Source organism: Scyliorhinus torazame, chromosome 1 (assembly GCF_047496885.1).
Source record: "Scyliorhinus torazame isolate Kashiwa2021f chromosome 1, sScyTor2.1, whole genome shotgun sequence".
NCBI lineage: Eukaryota > Metazoa > Chordata > Chondrichthyes > Carcharhiniformes > Scyliorhinidae > Scyliorhinus > Scyliorhinus torazame.
This window is the reverse complement of record NC_092707.1, coordinates 102,358,597-102,378,484: the sequence shown is the minus strand read 5'-3', so window position 1 is coordinate 102,378,484 and position 19,888 is coordinate 102,358,597. Positions and strand designations below refer to the sequence as shown.

Sequence of the window (19,888 nt, the reverse complement as noted above, 5' to 3'; positions counted from 1 at the left end):
GGATGGGTATAGAGGCATAGTGGGATACGGCACAAAGAAGTGCTGAGAGTTTTGGCCACGGTTGGTATCATAACCGATACAGGCTTGGGTGGCCGAAGGGCCTGTTCCTGTGCTGTATTGTTCTTTGTTCTTTGAAGCCTCCTTCTGCACTGTAGGGATTCTATGAAAGGTATTTACTCAACACCGATAACAATCAAATTGCCACAATTTAGCTCACTTTTAAAACTAAATTTCAACAGATGTTGCTTTATTTCCAAAACTGAAGAACCCTTCAAAGGAAACCACTGGGTTGCGTTTGATTAGTGAACAAGTTAAGCGCAATCTCAGGAAATTCTTAGCTCTATAGTTGGATGACGGTTGACCCATTTAAAGATGGATTAAATCTGTCGCAGACTAACACTTGAAGGAATTTAAACAAACACACATCGCAGTGCAATTTTGCTTCCCGTTTTTAATCTAAACTTCATTTTAGTCAGTTCACCGTTACTTGTCAGCAATCCCTTCAAAAATCTAATCATCCACTTTCCACAAAGGGCTGGCTCTCTGTCAATACTTCTCTGTTACTAGAGGCATACTAGAGTGGCATAATGTGATCATTCCTCTCTGCTGGTCAAAACCATATGCATCTCCCTCTTTTCCCAGAATAGATCCAGAAGCTGTTGCGTGGGAGATGATATGTGAGCACGTGTTCCCCATCCTACAGCAAATTATGCATCAGGCTAGTGTCATTGAGAACTGAATGCAAGATGGTAGCCGCTTAGAAACTATGGTGGTGCTTCCACTTTCAGAAAAATGCAACAAGCTGTTCAATAAGGAGAGCTTCTTTGACTTTCCATGGAACAGCGTTTATATTATGTTTAACTTTTAATGTGTGATCTATATTGTACAGGTGTAATGTTCCACTGCTCATGCACTGCACTAGGTTGATGGCCTGGCAGCTGAATACTGCAAGGGCCCAAATATTTTCCTTTTAAAAGGACCCTAGATAGTCAATTGGTAAAGGCACTGCCTTTAAGTTTTAGGTTGTGGTTTTGACCGCATAATTCTCCCATCATCTGATTGTCATTGGAATGCGCAGTGTGCGGGTGGGGTGTATCACAATCTGCCCCTGCACCCCTACAGGGCAGGGAGGGGATGACAGCCACGATTCCTCTCGCACATTGCTATCCACTGGCTGCTGTATATAACTGTTCATTCTTTGATGGCAAAGAACAGCAAAGTCAGATTTGTTTTCGGTGGCAGCCATCGTACAATGTCCGCCGAGGGGAAGAAACTGAGGAAGGAAAGGAGAAAATGAAGCCGCACATACCTCAGAATCTGCAGCGAAGCTGGCAACATCTTTATTGGCCACCTGCAGAGTGGCCACTACTATTAGGAAGACGGAAGGAGAGCACAGAAACCTCCAAATGAGGTGGTGTTGGAAAAATCATGCCCTTTCCCAACTGACCCCATTAGGCCCAGTGCTGTAAATGTTTTACTTGAATAACTGTATACATTAACATGATAATCACTGCAATCGTTTTCGTATTTTTGTCAGTAATATTTCCCTTTTCCCTCATCACGCTCACAGTTTTTAAAAATTTTGTTCAATGAAGTCTCCTTGTTTTAGACATTCTCCTCCATAATATTGTGCTGCAAGCAGCTTTTGAAGAGGGCAAGAGATACACAAATAGCATTGTCTTAAAAAAAAAATCCTTAATGATATTCCCTTCCTCTGCTCAGAAGAGATTAACCCACACTCAAAAAGCTCTTCCAGACAGATTGACCCGGTTGGTAATTGAACCTGGTGAGGGAACTCCCAGATTTGTAACTGCGTCCTGTCACTCCACAGATAAGAACTTGCAAAATTATTAAGTTAACCATTGATAACATCAGTTTTCCTCAGCAGACACCAGTATAGATCTACAATACAATTCGTGTCACACAATGACGACTTCTGCACGGACCAGCCCACTCACACAATACAAAGAAATGATGGCAGTTGGCTTGCCTTGTAACGAACGTGTTCTGTCAAAGTGAAAAGCCATCTCCCCGCTCTGTATTTGCTTGTGAATCATGATCTGAGGCTGGGGCTTGCATCGCCTGTCACAAGGATCAGAAGTGTGCGAGTTGGGCAGAGGGACACCATGGTGGGTTTTAATATGGACCCTTAAGTAGGAAGCAGTAGAAAAACCTGAGGAAAAAGACAGAAGAGATTCTGTCACTCCGTCAGATGAAACCCCAACCCTTCCAGCCTTCTCAACATCCAAAATTAGAATATGCCACCAGACCTCTCTCTAAAAGGGTTGCTTTATGTCTAATACATTTTCTTCGAGCAGTTCTCCCCTCTCATTTTCTCCCTGTACTTGTAAAGCAGTCTCCTTGGAGGGGAAGGCAGTAATGTTGTTGTCACTAGGCTTACCATATTGGGGAATAAAGATACTTAAACCATTACACTTTAATGCTTTGTGGTACATTTTGTTCCACACTTGCCCTCAAGTTAGTTCCAGCAATGCCACAAGTGGGACACCCTGTACCATCAGTACTTTAATATCCCAGTGTTTTACAGCTCCGAATATTCATTTGAAACGGCAAAGTCCAAAATTGTAAAATGTTTTCCATAAACAATAAAGAACAATGTAGAGAGTTTGCTTTTCATCTTAGTCGCTGAGTCTACTACGTCAGACTAATTTTACATTTTTGAATATCTAACTCGAGGGACACTGCGTGGAAACCATATCTTGGCGGGGTAGAGACACTAACATAGCTAGCCCATCAGCTGCAATTTGGGATTGGATGGAACAGAGTTAATGGATAAACATGGGGTTCCAAAAGAAAATCAACCATTCTTCCCTTATTTCCTGGAGCCAGGCAGACAGAGACGGAGAAAAGATTGGTTTACCTGATTGTTCAGTGTGCAGTGACATACAGAACGTAAAGATGTGGTTACTAAGTAGTTATAAGGGTTCAGGGCTGGTCTTTGGACCGAGAACCATGATACTCAACCCAGAATTACAACTTATATTTGCACTGTGGCAAACAAATCCTACAGACTGCATGGCACCACCTGATGGAGAAGTGGCAATGTGGTAGACCAATGTGGAGATGGTCCCATCCGAGCTCTCAACATTCAAACAAGCCTGAAGGCAGATCAGTTCCAAGATTCATGCAGTGTGGAGGTCGGTGCAAAAATGGACCGTCCAACACGTCAGACTGAAGGCAGTAGTGGAAATGCATGGGCAAAGAATGAAAGACACAAGGCTCATAAAACGAGATGCACAATTAAATAAAACAAGATGCATAATTGATGAGTAATAATGTACAGTTGCAGCTCAGGGCTAATAAACTGTGGAAATGGGAAAGTCCTTTTCAAAGGGAAAATCCTGCAGTCTAGAGCAGCTAGGCTATTCAACAACAGTTGGCAGTCATTAACAGAAAAGGAACACAAAATAAAGAGCTGACAGAACAGCCTGCCACCGGGAGCGGCAAATGAAAAGAAGCCAAAAAAGAAAAAGATGCTTTAGATGATCATAATCAATAATCTCTGTGAAGTCAACAGCCCACGAGAGAGCAAGCCTCACTAATGAGGAAGTGTGACAGTGTAATCAACTAAAACACAATCTCCTTTCACATCTTTAAGATAGCTAACTATATACCATCAGCAGAAGACAGGGCAGCAGTGGGAGGGAGGTTTATAATTGACCACAAACCACCCACCAGCTAGGAAGGAATAATACATTTTGGTTTATTGATATAATTTACTGATACTTAGTCTGAGAGCATAAATGTGAGAATGAAGACATAACCATTGGATTTGTCTCGCTCGAGGACAAAGTTTGCCCCAGATTCATATTCCAGTCCTTCAGAAGTTTTATTTTTAAAGACTTCCATTAAACATTCACACCGAGTACTAATACTCCACTTTTTAAGAAAGATTTAACTGTAGAATTAAAGAAAAACGTTTCTATGCTCTGTGTTTCACCTCTTTATTATCAATGGCTCTAATAACCCCAGCCATTTATGCAGCATTTAAACTAATATGCCCTTCAGGAAATAAGCCAGTGCACCACTGTGCTTAGTGACAATACTGCTAACTCGGACTGAGGCACACTAACGTTAGGCTGACTATAATAATACACAAGAAGCTTCTCTCAGTGGTTCACTAGGTAAACGCATCACCTTATGATATGAGTTACACAGATAAAAAGGTTTGATGCTGGTCAATGCTGGATTATCGATCTTAGCCAAGGAGCAGTACAGCTCCATATTAGCCTCAGCAGTCATACCATCCAATGATGCAATAGCCTGCAGAGGGTCAAGCATTATGAATTGGCATTCGAGGGAAGTACTGGGAGACAATCAACGCTGGTGGGACCATAGCCCAGCATGATAAGTGACTTCAGAAAAGCATAGGATTAAATTGGTGGAATGAGGAGGGAAGGAGGGAATTCATTGATGGTTACCTCTCCATTATGATTAAGTGAACAGCTGAGCACCCACTTACACAGCCAATCAATGACGAAGGTTTAGTGCAGTTCACATTTACTGTTTCGGGAGTGGCAGTGATGTCTTGCATTCGCCTTTAAGCATTCACGTACCAAACATTCTCCTGGACTTGAATTAAGTTGATTGGCAAAAACAGCAAAAACTTTGCAATGTAATGAGTGATTATGATCTGAAATGCTCTGTCTGAAAGTGTGCTGGAGACAAGATTCAACCATGGCTTTTAAAAGGGAGTTAGAGAAGTACTTGAAGGGTGGGAAAAATTCAGGGATGCGGGAAGGGATGGATCGCCCGTACAGCGAGCTGCACAGATCCAATGGGCCAAGTGGCCTCCTCCTGTGCTGTAACCATTCTATGATTCTTTGTTTTGATCAGTAGTCTAGGTCTTTTGTTGGGACTGTGTCCTTTTAAATCTACATCAAGACCAAGTTTAGAAATGAATTACATCTTCATTCAGACACTGCAACACAAATTTGAATGAATTAATGTTGTTTGGACATATTCCAGCTAATGCTTACTGTGTTCTAAGGGTATATGGGAATTCAATTAAAAGATTACAACATATTTGATTTAAAGAAATGGGCATCTGCTTACATTACACTCAAATAAACTCACAAAACATCAAATCTGAAAAAAATATTAATGTAAGTCGCTGGAATTCTTTCTGCAAACCAATTGATAGCATTTGTGTGTTAGAGTTCAAATATTAGCTGGTTGGTCTCCTTCATGGGCTGAGACTGAAGAATTATTTTAGGAAAAACCTCGCCTATCAATACTTTTTTTTTTGTAAAACAAAGCAATAATTTCTACATTACTTTTTTTTCAATAACATAGTTGTGTGATTTTTTTTAGCTGCCAGTCCAGGACACCATTTCCACAGTGTTTCATGCCTGGGCACAGAACGCCAAGCTTTCAAGTATATGCCCAACCAACTAACCACTGCACCAGCTGCAGCAAGGAAGTGTCACACTCCCATATCCCCCAGTGTTGGGAACGCAAAGAGCAGGGATTCTTACTGGGCAGCTGCACACATCATGACCACCTTGGGGTTAGGACAATATTTTCCAACTGCCACTCCAGGATAAAGCTCAGCTTCACATGGGAGTGAATTTTTAAGAGTCTAGCGACAATGATGTTCATGTTGAATGTTATATAAGGAGCTCCATGCAGTGCCTTTAAATCACCCACAATGAATGCAAATCCGACATGGTGTCTTCAGTGCCCCGTATGCCTCCCGATACTGACTGTGATTGGCCAAAACACATTTGCCCCACAATGTGTGAAAGAGATAAACTCTCAAGGAATAGACAAAAATCCAGCATTCATCATTTCAATTTATTTCTGCATTGCCTCAATTAACTAATATCGTATTCGCAATACGCGCAAGATATTGAACTGGACCCCGCGCTACATGGTTCACCCTTTGTTGCCATAGTAGGAGACTGAGGGGTGATCTCATAGAGGTGTATAAGATCATGACAGGCATGGATAGGGGGAATGCACTCGGTCTTTTTCCCAGGGTTGGGGAATAATAAGTTAAGAGGGGAAGAAATTAATGGGAGCCTGAGGAGCAACTTTTTTTTTTTTTACACAGAGGGTGATACGTATGTGGAATGAGCTGCCGGAGGAAGTGGTTGACATAGGGACATTGACAACATTTAAAAGGCATTTGGGCAGATACATGGATAGGAAAGGTTTCGAGGGATATGGACCAAATGCAGGCAAATAGGGTTAGCTTAGATGGGCTTTTTGGTTGCATTGGACCAATTTGATTCAATTCCAGTTTTATTAACTGAATTACTACTATGCTACCACCTCCCGAGATTGCCTTTGGATGAAGCTATGGAGCCAAACTAGTGAAGAGAAAAGATACAGCTATAGTCAATGGCATTATAAATTAAATACTTCATATCCTGGGTATTAAAATTGGCAACCAATTACCTATGGATGAATAAAGAGACACACTGTGTGAACATAAGACCAAGCGTCTTCTCACATTGGAAGAGTATATTAAAGTTGTGCAATTCAGGAAAGGGTGAAGGGAGGTCTGCAGAAGGCAGCAACGGCAGTTACAGGATGAACTTGACTAGCAATCAAATGTAGACAGTGACACTTAGTAAACACAAGAATTACTAAACACAACAGCATTATGAATCTTACGATGAGATGAGCCCAATTTGCCGGGTTGATGCCCTACAAGATGGTAGCAGAGCAGACGGCACACTACCACCCACTTAGTTATTTGCTACTTGTCATCAATTGCTTTGTGTATATCTGCTGTAGAAGGCAGATGATTATCTGGACTTTTGAAATTTCTTTATACAAGAGGTATAAATCCTTGATTCAAATGAAACTAGAGGGTAACGGAGAGCCTAAAGAACTTCCTATTAGAATGGTAAGTTAATGATCTTCAGTTCACCGACTCTGCAAATCAATTGCCACACTAATAACAGTGCAGAACCTATGATCAACTTTTCTATTGGCAACATTCAGTTAACAATAATTTCCAAATACGTATTTGGATTTAAATGACAAATACATTGCATGTGTGATATTTCTGTAATATTATATAACATGGAATCCAGGCACATGTTTGGCACACTAAATTACATGAGGATTAATTTCATCCTTCCGAGTACAAAAACATCTTATGCTTTAGGTGCTACTTCCAACTTTACCATCAAGAATCTTTCATGGTTTAAGTCACTGAATGTTTTGATGTTGTCTTTTAGTGCAGTTAAAGATACAAAACTGCTCTTTTGTCCTTAAATTTATTTATTAAAAGTTACCTTTGTTACAGATGTTACAGATGTTATTTGGTCCTTCATTGTGCTTTTTGATGTGATCAGTCATATAAGCTGCACGCAGGTATTTCCCACACACCTGACAGGGGACCTTTTCCTCGTGACATGTCAAGTGAGAACGTAGGCGATCTTTGGTCGCAAAAGAAGCTTCGCAGGTCTGTAGAGACACATGAACAATCGCGAAATTATTCTGACAGCCTGATGATACCAGTGGTGTCAGCCATGGCTCACTTAGTAACACCCTTGCCTCTGGGTCAGATGGATGTGGGTTCAAGTCCCAATCCAGGGCTTGAACACAAAAATCAAGCCTGATACTCCAGTGCAACGCTGAGAAGACTTTCAGATGAAACATTAACATGAGCCATCTACTTTTCTCCCCAGATAGACAGAACGGCTCCCATATTATTCTGCAGTGTGGGGTGAACTCAGCCCAACGCATCACACAAGCTTGCCACCCTTCCAATGATTCTGTCTACATCTTCCGCTGCCTTTGGAAGGCAGACAGCATTGTCAGAGACCCCTCACACCCAGGCTTTGCCCTCTTCCAGACCCTTCCATCAGGCAGAAGATACAGATGTCTGAAGGCCCGCACATCCAGACATAGGAGCAGCTTCTTCCCCACAGCTACTAGACTCCTCAATGACTTTCCCTTGGACTGATCTGTTCCCTGTAAGAACACTATTCACGACCCCTTATGCTGCTCGTTCATGTATTTGCTTTGTTTGGCCCTTGCTCCGCACTGTAACCAATCACTATTTGTCGATGTACTTTGTCAATTATTCTTTTTGTCTACTATGTATGTACTGTGTACGTTCCCTTGGCCGCAGAAAAATACTTTTCACTGTACTTCAGTATATGTGACAGTAAATCAATCAATCAATCAGATAGAAGGAAGGGAGTTATCCCTGCTGCACTTGTCAATATCTATCTCTCAATCAACATCTTAAAAACAATGTGATCTTGCGTAGGCAGGTGCCATCTTTTCCACTCTTGCCACTTTGGGGGATCCAAGATAGGGTAGTGTCTAGAGAATGGGTGGGGGAGGGAAGTGTCTCGGATATTTACAAGGAGCTCATGGGGGCGGAGGAGACGCAGACCGAGGAGCTGAGGCATAAATGGGAGGAGGAGTTGGGAGGGGGGATTGAGGAAGGCCTGTGGGCGGATGCGCTGAGTAGGGTCAATGGGACTGCAACATGTGCCAGGCTTGGCCTGATACAATTTAAGGTCGTCCACCGGGCCCACATGACAGTGTCCTGGATGAGCAGATTCTTCGGAGTAGAGGACAAGTGTGTAAAGTGTCTGAGAGGACCGGCAGACCATGTCCACGTGTTTTGGGCTTGTCCAAAACTTAGGAGATGCTGGCAGGGGTTCGAGGACGTCATGTCTAGAGTATTGAACACAAGGGTGCCAATGAGTCCAGAGGTGGCGATGTTTGGGGTTTCAGAGACCCCGGAAGTCCAGGGGGAGAAAGAGGCCGATGTCTTGGCCTTTGCTTCCCTGGTAGCCCGGAGGCGGATACTTCTAACTTGGAGGGACTCAAAGCCCCTGAAGTCGGAAGCCTGGCTGTCAGACATGGCGAGTTTCCTGGGACTAGAGAAAATCAAGTTCGCCTTGAGAGGGTCGTTGTTAGGGTTCGCCCGGAGGTGGCAACCATTCATTGACATATTTACGGAGAATTAATTGACAGTGGGGGGCGGGGGGTGTAAGTTAGGTGCATTGGCCACACTAAATTGCCCCTTAATTGGAAAACAAAATAATTATTTAAAAAATCGATGTGATCTGTCATTACCACTTTGCTATTTGTGGGGGCTTGCTGTGCACCGGCCACATTTCCTACATTACAGCAGTGACAACACATTAAAACCACTTTATTGAACTTCCGGGTGCGGCGATGACCAGCTGAGTCGCACGTTTCGGCAGCTCCCTGTGAAACGGACTTTTGGGCTCTTGATAGGAGCCCCAACGGCAATTTTAACGGCTGAAAACACCGTGCGGTAAACCAGAAGGGAATCCCCCCTGGACACGGATGGAAAAAGGAGAGGAAAGTGGCCGGATTGCAGCGGATCCTTTGGAACAACGGCAAGGAAGGCAAGCAGAAACCAAGATGGCGTCGGAAGGTGGCAGTTTCATATGGGGCCCTGAACAACAAGAGTTTTTGAAACGCTGCGTGGAGGAGATAAAAAAGGAAATGAAGAAAGAGTTGTTGGCCCCGATATTACAGGCGATTGAAGGGCTGAAAGAGGAACAAAAGACCCAGGAGCAGGAGCTTCGGGTCGTGAAGGCGAAAGCAGCAGAGAATGAAAACGATATACAGGGCCTGGTGGTGAAGTCGGAGATACAGGAGGCACACCAGAAACGATCTGTGGAGAGGTTGGAGGCACTGGAAAATAACGCAAGGAGGAACAACTTGAGGATTCTTGGCCTTCCTGAAGGTGTGGAGGGGGCGGACGTCGGGGCATATGTGAGCACGATGCTGCACTCGTTAATGGGAGTGGAGGCCCCGACGGGTCCGTTGGAGGTGGAGGGAGCATACCGAGTTATGGTGCGAGGATCGAGAGCAGGAGAAGCTCCCAGAGCCATAGTGGTGAGATTTCTCCGTTTTAAGGATAGAGAAATGGTCCTTAGATGGGCGAAGAAAACTCGGTGTAGTAAATGGGAGAACGCGGTGATCCGCGTCTATCAAGATTGGAGTGCGGAGGTGGCGAGAAGGAGGGCGAGCTTTAATCGGGCCAAAGCGGTACTTCACAAAAAAAAGATAAAGTTTGGAATGCTGCAACCGGCAAGACTGTGGGTCACATATCAAGGGAGGCACCACTACTTTGAGACGGCGGATGAAGCGTGGACTTTTATTGTAGAAGAAAAATTGGAATGATTGGACTACGAAAATGAACGTTTGGACAAAGTGGTGGGACGAGTGGGGGGGGGGCGAAGAGGGATTGTATGATTAATCCTGCGGTATGGTAACTTTTCTTTCTCCCACAGGTGGTGATGGGGGGAGGTGGGGAGGGAAAGGAGATGGGGCGTTGGCCATGGGAGGCGGGGCCGAGGGAGAGGCGCGGGCTTGGTTCCCGCGCTATGATAATTATGGCGGGAATAGAGAAGCAGGAAGGAGGGGGCGCCGCACGGGGCGAGCCGTGATCACGGGGGGAAGCCGAGGTCAGCCAGAGTTTGCTGACTTCTGGGAGCAACATGGGGGGAGTAATTACGCTAGCGGGGGGTCTAGCGGGGGGGGGAATTACTGGGTTGCTGCTGCTGGGGAAAGGGGGGAGTGGGTACGGGAAAGGATGGGCGGGGGGGCACCGTCTGGGAGAAATACAGCTGCGTGGGAACTGGGCGAGAAGCTGGAAAAAGATGATGGCTAACCGGCAAGGGGGGGGGGGGGGGGGGGGGGTGGGAAGCCCCCCAACTCGGCTGATCACGTGGAACGTGAGGGGGCTTAACGGGCCGATAAAGAGGGCACGAGTACTCGCACACCTTAAGAAACTTAAAGCAGATGTGGTCATGTTACAGGAAACGCACCTGAAACTGATAGATCAGGTTAGGTTGCTCAAAGGATGGGTAGGGCAGGTGATCCATTCGGGGCTGGATGCGAAAAACAGGGGGGTGGCTATATTAGTGGGGAAGCGGGTAATGTTCGAGGCAAAGACTATAGTGGCGGATAACGGGGGCAGATACGTGATGGTGAGTGGCAAATTACAGGGAGAGATGGTGGTGTTGGTAAACGTGTATGCCCCGAATTGGGACGATGCCAATTTTATGAGGCGAATGCTAGGACGCATCCCAGACCTAGAGACCGGAAAGCTGATAATGGGGGTAGACTTTAACACGGTGTTGGAACCAAGGCTGGATAGGTCGAAGTCCAGGACTGGTAGGAGGCCGGCAGCAGCCAAGGTGCTTAAGGATTTTATGGAGCAGATGGGAGGGGTGGACCCGTGGAGATTCAGTAGACCTAGGAGTAAGGAGTTCTCGTTTTTCTCCTATGTCCATAAAGTCTATTCACGCATAGACTTTTTTGTGTTGGGTAGGGCATTGATCCCGAGGGTGAGGGGAACGGAATATACGGCTATAGCCATTTCGGATCATGCCCCACACTTGGTAGACTTGGAGATAGGGGAGGAAACAAGAGGGCGTCCACCCTGGAGAATGGACATGGGACTAATGGCGGATGAGGGGGTGTGCTTAAGGGTGAGGGGATGCATTGAAAAGTACTTGGAACTCAATGACAATGGGGAGGTTCAGGTGGGAGTGGTCTGGGAGGTGTTGAAGGCGGTGGTTAGGGGGGAGCTGATATCAATAAGGACACATAAAGGGAAGCAGGAGAGTAAGGAACGGGAGCGGTTGTTGCAAGAACTTTTGAGGGTGGACAGACAGTATGCGGAAGCACCGGAGGAGGGACTGTATAGGGAAAGGCAAAGGCTGCATGTGGAATTTGACTTGCTGACCACAGGCACTGCAGAGGCACAATGGAGGAAGGCGCAGGGTGTACAGTATGAATATGGAGAGAAGGCGAGCAGATTGCTGGCACACCAATTGAGGAAAAGGGGAGCAGCGAGGGAAATAGGGGGGGTGAGAGACGAAGATGGAGAGACGGAGCGGGGAGCGGAGAGAGTGAATGAAGTGTTTAAGACATTTTATTAAAAATTGTATGAAGCTCAACCCCCGGATGGGAGGGAGAGAATGATGGAGTTTTTGGATCGGCTGGAAATTCCCAAGGTGGAAGAGCAGGAAAGGATGGGATTGGGAGCACAGATCACGGTAGAAGAAGTGGTGAAAGGAATTAGGAACATGCAGACGGGAAAGGCCCCGGGACCGGACGGATTCCCAGTTGAATTTTACAGAAAATATTTGGACTTGCTCGCCCCGCTACTGACGAGGACCTTTAACGAGGCAAAGGAAAGGGGACAACTGCCCCCGACTATGTCAGAAGCAACGATATCGCTTCTTTTAAAGAAGGAAAAGGATCCGCTACAATGCGGGTCCTACAGACCAATCTCCCTCCTCAATGTAGATGCCAAGGTCTTGGCCAAGGTAATGGCAATGAGAATAGAGGAATGTGTCCCGGGGGTGGTTCATGAGGACCAAACTGGGTTTGTGAAGGGGAGACAGCTGAACACGAACATACGGAGGTTGTTAGGGGTAATGATGATGGCCCCACCAGAGGGTGAAACGGAGATAGTAGTGGCGATGGATGCCGAGAAAGCATTTGATAGAGTGGAGTGGGATTATCTGTGGGAGGTGTTGAGGAGATTTGGGTTCGGAGAGGGGTATGTTAGATGGGTGCAGCTGTTGTATAGGGCCCCAGTGGCGAGTGTGGTCACGAATGGACGGGGATCGGCATATTTTCGGCTCCATAGAGGGACAAGGCAGGGATGTCCTCTGTCCCCATTACTGTTTGCACTGGCGATTGAGCCCCTGGCGATAGCGCTGAGAGGTTCCAAGGGATGGAGGGGAATACTTAGGGGAGGAGAAGAACACCGGGTATCTTTATATGCGGATGATCTGCTACTATATGTGGCGGATCCAGCGGAGGGGATGCCAGAAATAATGCGGATACTTGGGGAGTTTGGGGATTTTTCAGGGTATAAATTGAACATGGGGAAGAGTGAGCTGTTTGTGGTGCATCCAGGGGAGCAGAGTAGAGAAATAGAAGACCTACCGTTGAGGAAGGTAACAAGAGACTTTCGTTACCTGGGGATCCAGATAGCTAAGAATTGGGGCACATTGCACAGGCTAAATTTGACGCAGTTGGTGGAACAGATGGAGGAAGATTTCAAGAGATGGGATATGGTAGCATTGTCAATGGCAGGGAGGGTGCAGGCGGTTAAGATGGTGGTCCTCCCGAGATTCCTCTTTGTGTTTCAGTGTCTCCCGGTGGTGATCACGAAGGCTTTTTTCAAAAGGATAGAAAAGAGTATCATGGGTTTTGTTTGGGCCGGGAAGACTCCGAGAGTGAGGAAGGGATTCTTACAGCGTAGTAGGGATAGGGGGGGGGCTGGCACTACCGAGCCTAAGTGAGTATTATTGGGCCGCTAATATTTCAATGGTGAGTAAGTGGATGGGAGAGGAGGAAGGAGCGGCGTGGAAGAGATTAGAGAGGGCGTCCTGTAGGGGGACCAGCCTGCAGGCTATGGTGACAGCCCCATTGCCGTTCTCACCAAGGAACTATACCACGAGTCCGGTGGTGGTAGCTACACTGAAGATTTGGGGACAGTGGAGACGACATAGGGGAAAGACCGGAGCACTGGGGGGGTCCCCGATAAGAAACAACCATAGGTTTGCCCCGGGGGGAATGGATGGGGGATATGGAATGTGGCAAAGAGCAGGTATAACGCAATTGAAAGATCTATTTGTGGATGGGAAGTTTGCGAGTCTGGGAGCGCTGACCGAGAAATATGGGTTGCCCCAAGGGAATGCATTCAGGTACATGCAATTGAGGGCTTTTGCGAGGCAACAGGTGAGGGAATTCCCGCAGCTCCCGACACAAGAGGTGCAGGACAGAGTCATCTCAAAGAAATGGGTGGGGGACGGTAAGGTGTCGGATATATATAGGGAAATGAGAGACGAAGGGGAGACTATGATGGACGAACTAAAAGGGAAATGGGAAGAAGAGCTAGGGGAGGAGATTGAGGAGGGGATGTGGGCAGATGCCCTAAACAGGGTAAACTCGTCGTCCTCGTGCGCCAGGCTAAGCCTGATTCAGTTTAAGGTATTACACAGGGCACATATGACTAGAACACGGCTCAGTAAATTTTTTGGGGTGGAGGATAGGTGTGCGAGGTGCTCGAGAAGCCCAGCGAATCATACCCATATGTTTTGGTCATGCCCGGCACTACAGGGGTTTTGGATGGGGGTGACAAAGGTGCTTTCGAAAGTAGTAGGAGTCCGGGTCGAACCAAGCTGGGGGTTGGCTATATTTGGGGTTGCACAAGAGCCGGGAGTGCAGGAGGCGAAAGAGGCCGATGTTTTGGCCTTTGCGTCCCTAGTAGCCCGGCGCAGAATATTGCTAATGTGGAAAGAAGCCAAGCCCCCGGGGGTGGAGACCTGGATAAATGATATGGCGGGGTTCATAAAGTTAGAGCGGATTAAGTTCGTCCTAAGGGGGTCGGCTCAAGGGTTTACTAGGCGGTGGCAACCGTTCGTCGAATATCTTGCGGAAAGATAGATAGGGGAGAACAAAGAAGGCAGCAGCAGCGGCCCAGGACTTGGGGGGGGGGGGGGGGCGGGGTGGCCTGAGACAAGGCAGTTGCCAATTAGGGCTAGTTTTTATTTTTTTGTTATTTAATATTTATTTATTTGTTGTTGTTTTTGTTTAAATTTAAAAAGGCCATTATTATCTGTATTGTTACAATGTTGTGTAAAGGATGCACAATGTACTGTGTTGGTTGACCAAAAATTTTCAATAAAATATTATTTATAAAAAAATAAAATAAAAAAAAACCACTTTATTGCCCGTAAATCGTTTTGAGATGTTCGGTGGTTGTCAAAGACTCTATATAGAGTCTTTTAAAAAAAAATCTATCCAACAGTACAATTTCCAAATACTATTTAGAAATTAATCAAACAACAACACTTATTCCTATTGGTTGAGTTGGTAAATTCCCTGTCCTGAAGATGCCAGGAACGTCATAGCATTCTTTCTCAGAGCCAAGATGAGTTATTGATGTTAGTTAAGGTAGGAGTAACATTTCTGAAATTGGCCTTAAATGTCCCTGGGCGAGTAAAAGCTAGGTTTCTGTAATAATAATAATCTTTATTGTGACAAGTAGGCTTACATTAACACTGCAACGAAGTTACTGTGAAAATCCCCTAGTCGCCACCTGTTCAGGTACACCCTGAGGGAGAATTCAGAATGTCCAATTCACCTAACATCACATCTTTCGTGACTTGTGGGAGGAAACCGGAGCACCCGGAGGAAACCTATGGAGACACAGGGAGAACGTGCAGATTCCGCACAGACAGTGACCCAAGCCGGGAATTGAACCTGGGACCCAGGCGATGTGAAGCAACAGTGCTAAGCACTGTGCTGCCATGCCGTTCTGCATCTGATTGGTATCCAGTAGCCCCTGATGTGCAGCTGCTGGGTGAAGATAGGACCACGGCTTGCAGAGACACTCTCCCATTGCCACCCATTGCCAAATTGCACTGGGAGTGTCACTGGCAGGGTTTCAGCAGCTGCTATAAAGTAAGGTGTACTGTGTTACCCAAATTTATTATATGTTTGGCAAGGTTATTTGAAACCGGTGTGTGTGATCGTTCCTGTCCTGTTGTAAGTTGTCCCAGACCCAGTTACAGATCCCAAGCTCAGGGTTAGAAGCCATTGTCAAAGGCAGAACCAGTGAATCTTCGGTGGAGGTGGCAAAAGAGCTAGAACCTCGAGGGATGGTGGATACTTACAGGTAGACTTTCCTTTGGGAAAAGAACTGGGGTTTCCTTTAAGCACCTGAGGAAGGCAATGGGAAAACATTGCATGCATTCTTTTCCCTAGATATACTGGTCACTGGACTTGAATATGGGAGGCTGTAGGAGCAACGGATGAGGAACGCACAGAACTGCGGGACATGGAGAAAAGAGGTCACTACTCCACTTTGGGCTTTGCAGATTGTATGGTAAACAAATAACGCACCTGACATTTAAAAGGCCTCTCTGCGGTATGAACCTGTTTGATGTGGCCATTCAAGTGATCCGGTCTGTAAAAGAAAATATTAAAATTAGCTAGGCATTGAGATTTAAGATGAAACCTTTTTTTAAACAGATACATATACACACACACAAACCATGGAGAGATCTTTAAAGAGCATTCCAGCTTCACAGAATCAAGTACTTTGGAGAATTTATTTAAAATGAATTCTAGAGATTTAGGCATTGTTGGCAAGATTGGTGTTTATTGTTCATCCTTGGCTGCTAAAAAAGAAATGGTCAACCCTCTCCTTGAACCTCTGCAATCTGTGTGGTGAAGGAACTCCAACAATGCTGAGAGGTAGGGTTTCCCATAAGGAATGGCAATATATGTCCTAGTCAGGGTGATGCTGCCATGCACCTGCTGCCCTTGCCTTTCTAAATAGTGCAGGTCACAGTTCAGAGGTGGTGTCGAAGAAGCTTCGCTGAATCTCACAATGGCACCTTAGGATGGACGGTGAGAAATAAAAATTATGAATCTAACTGTAGAATCTGGGGGGAAAGGTTTATAGAATACTAACATGTGTCAGCTCTCCAAAAAAGCTCTGTTTAGTTTCACTTTCATGCTCTTTTCCCCATAGCCCAAAAAATGTTTCCTTAAGTACAGTATTTATACACTTTGATTTTGGAAGCTATTATTGAATCCACCTGTCAGGACCTGCATTCATCATAATTCACCGCATGAAAAAAATTTCCTCAGAAGTCACCTCAGGTTCTTTCATCAATCACCTTGGATCTATCTCCTCCAGTTATTGACCTTTCCACCAATGGTATCAGCTTCTCCTCGTTTACTCTCTCAAAACCCTAATCATTCTAAAAATTGAATCGAATAAATATCTATAATTAAAAGTCTAATGATGAAACCATTGTTGATTATCGTTGAACCCAGCTGGTTCATTAATGTCCTTTAGGGAAGGAAATCTGCTACCCTTACTTGGTCTGGCCTACATGTGACTCTAGATCCACAGCAATGTGGCTGACTCTTAAATGCCTCTGAAATGGCCAAGCAAACCACTCCGTTGTATAAAAACCGCTACAAAGCCAGTAAAAAGGAAAGGAACTGGTTGGATCACCCGGCATCGACCTAGGCACTGGAAATGACAAAGGCAAACCTAGCCCTGTTGACCCGCAAAATTCTCCTTACTAACATCTGGGGGCTTGTGCCAAAATTGGAAGAATTGTCTCACAGACTAGTCAAGCAACAGCTTGACAGTCGCACTCACAGACTCATACCTTACAGATAATGTTCCAGACACCACCATCACCATCCCTGGGTATGTTCTGTCTCACCGTCAGGACAGACCCAGCAGAGGTGGCGGCACGGTGATATATGGTCGGAAGGAATTTCCCTGGGAGTCCTCAACATCAACTTAGGACCCCATGAAGTCTCATGGTTACAGGTCAAACATGGCCAAGGAAACCTCCTACTGATTACCAAGCACTGTGCACCGTCAACTGATGAATTGGACTGGACTGGATTGGATTTGTTTATTGTCACGTGTACCGAGGTACAGTGAAAAGTATTTTTCTGCGAGCAGCTCAAACAGATCATTAAGTACAAGAAAATAAAATAAAATAAAAATAAAATAAATAATAGGACAACACAAGGTACACAATGTAAATACATAGACAACGGCATTGGGTGAAGCATACAAGGATGTACTGTTAATCAGGTCAGTCCATAAGGAGGTTGATTAGGAGTCCGATAATAGCGGGGAAGAAGCTGTTTTTGAATCTGTTCGTGCGCGTTCTCAGACTTTTGTATCTCCTGCCCGATGGAAGAAGTTGGAAGAGTGAGTAAGCTGGGTGGGAGGAGTCTTTGATTCTGCTGCCCGCTTTCCCCAGGCAGCGGAGGTGTAGATGGGAGTCAATGGATGGGAGGCAGGTTTGTGTGATGGACTGGGGCCGAGCAGTTGCCATACCAGGCTGTGATGCAACCAGATAGGATGCTTTCTATGGTGCATCTGTAAAGGTCGGTAAGAGTTAGTATGGACATGTCAAATTTCCTTAGTTTCCTGCGGACGTATAGGCACTATTGTGCTTTCTTGGTGGTAGCGTCGATGTGGTTGGACCAGGACAGATTTTTGGTGATGTGAACCCCGAGGAATTTGAAGCTGTTAACCATCTCCACCTCGGCCCCGTTGATGCTGACAGTACGGTACTTTGCTTCCTGAAGTCAATGACCAGCTCTTTAGTTTTGCTGACATTAAGGGATAGATTGTTGTTGTTGCACCACTCCACTAGGTTCTCCATGTTGAACACCACTTGGCGGAAGCACTCAGGGTAGCAAGGGTGCAGAATATGCTCTGGGTGGGAGACTTCAATGGCCATCACCAAAAGTGGCTCAGTAGTCCCACCACAGCCCGAGCTGGCCAGGTCCTAAAGGGCATAGCTGCTAGACTAGGACCGCAGCAGGTGGTGAGGGAACAAACAAGAGGGAAAAGCATACTAGACCTCATCCCTACCAACCTTCCTGCCACATGCATCTGTCCATGACAGTATCGGTGGAGTGGCCACCGCACAAGTCCTTGTGGAGACGAAGTTCTGTCTTCATATTGAGGATACCCTGCATCTTGTGTGACATTGCCATCGTGCTAAATGGGATACATTCAGAACAGATCTAGCAAGTCAAGACTGTACTCAGCCACAACCTGTAATCTCAGGGCTCAGTATATCCCCGCTTCTACCATTACCAAGCCAGGGGATCAAGCCTGGTTCAATGAAGAGTCTAGGAGGGTGTTCCAGTAGCAGCACCAGGCATACTGAAAAATGAGGTGTCAACCTGGTGAAGTTACAACACAGTGCTACTTGCATGCCAAACAACATAAGCAGCAAGCGATTGACAAAGCTAAGTGATCCCACAACCAACTGATCAGATCTAAGATCTGCAGTCCTGCCAGATCCAGTCGTGAATGGTGGTGGACAAATATACAACCCACTGGAGGAAGTGCCTCCACAAATATTCCCATCCTCAATGAGGAGGAGCCCAGCACATCAGTGCTAAAGTCAAGGCTGAAGTATTCTCAATAAATTTCAGCCAGAAGTGCCGAGTGGATGGTCTAACTCGGTCTCCTCCAGAGTTCCCCAGCATCATAGGTGCCAGTCTTCAGCCAATTTAATTCACCCCACATGATATCAAGAAACGGCTGAAGGCACTAGACACTGCAAAGACTATGGGCCCTGGCAATATTCCGATAATAGTTCTGAAGACTTGTACTCCAGAACTTGCCACGCCCCTGGCCAACCTGTTCCAGTAGAGCTACAAAACTGGTATCCACCCGGCGATGTGGAAAATTGCCCAGATATGTTCTGTACACAAAAAGCAGATCAAATGCAATCCAGCCAATTACCAACCTATCAGTCTACTCTCAATCATCAGTAAAGCGATGAAGGGGTCAACAACAATGCTATCATGCGGCACTGTCCACCACCTACAAGGCACAAGTCTGGCGTGTGATGGAATACTCTCCTCTTGCATGGATGAGTGCAGCTCCAACAACACTCAAGAAGCTCCACATCAGCCAGGACAAAGCAGCCCGCTTGATTGGCTCCCCTTCCACAAATATTCCCTCCCTCCACCACCGATGCACAGTAGCAGCAGTGTACCATCTACAAGATGCATTGCAGGAATTCACCAAAGCATCAAAGAACCCGAGCAAAGAGCAGCATGGTGGCACAGTGGTTTGCACTGCCGCCTCACGGTGCCGTGGACCCGTGTTCGATCCTGGCCCCGGGTCACTGTCCGTGTGGAAATTGCTCATTCTCCCCGTGTCTGTGGGGGTCTCACTCCCGCAACCCAAAAAAAGATGTGCCGGGTAGGTGGATTGGCCACGCTAAATTGCCCCTTAATTGGAAAAACAAATAATTGGGTACTCTAATTTTTTTTTAAAAGGAGCCAAGGAGTAAACCACAATTCGGTGACGTTT

At 45.9% G+C, this 19,888-nt stretch overlaps 1 protein-coding gene across 2 annotated transcripts in view; it reads right to left on the bottom strand.

The window, feature by feature from the left end:
* The window catches only part of LOC140410616 (POZ-, AT hook-, and zinc finger-containing protein 1-like), a 139,080-nt gene that overhangs the window by 17,918 nt on the left and 101,274 nt on the right, over positions 1-19,888 (bottom strand). The window contains exons 2-4 of one of the 2 annotated variants that reach the window (XM_072498933.1): positions 15,910-15,973; positions 7,272-7,443; positions 1,991-2,173 (exon numbers count right to left, since the gene is read on the bottom strand). In XM_072498933.1, coding sequence (XP_072355034.1) covers positions 1,991-2,173; positions 7,272-7,443; positions 15,910-15,973 — 419 coding nt within the window. The remainder of the gene's footprint in view (positions 1-1,990; positions 2,174-7,271; positions 7,444-15,909; positions 15,974-19,888) is intronic. The other variant, XM_072498941.1, reaches the window with a different exon arrangement.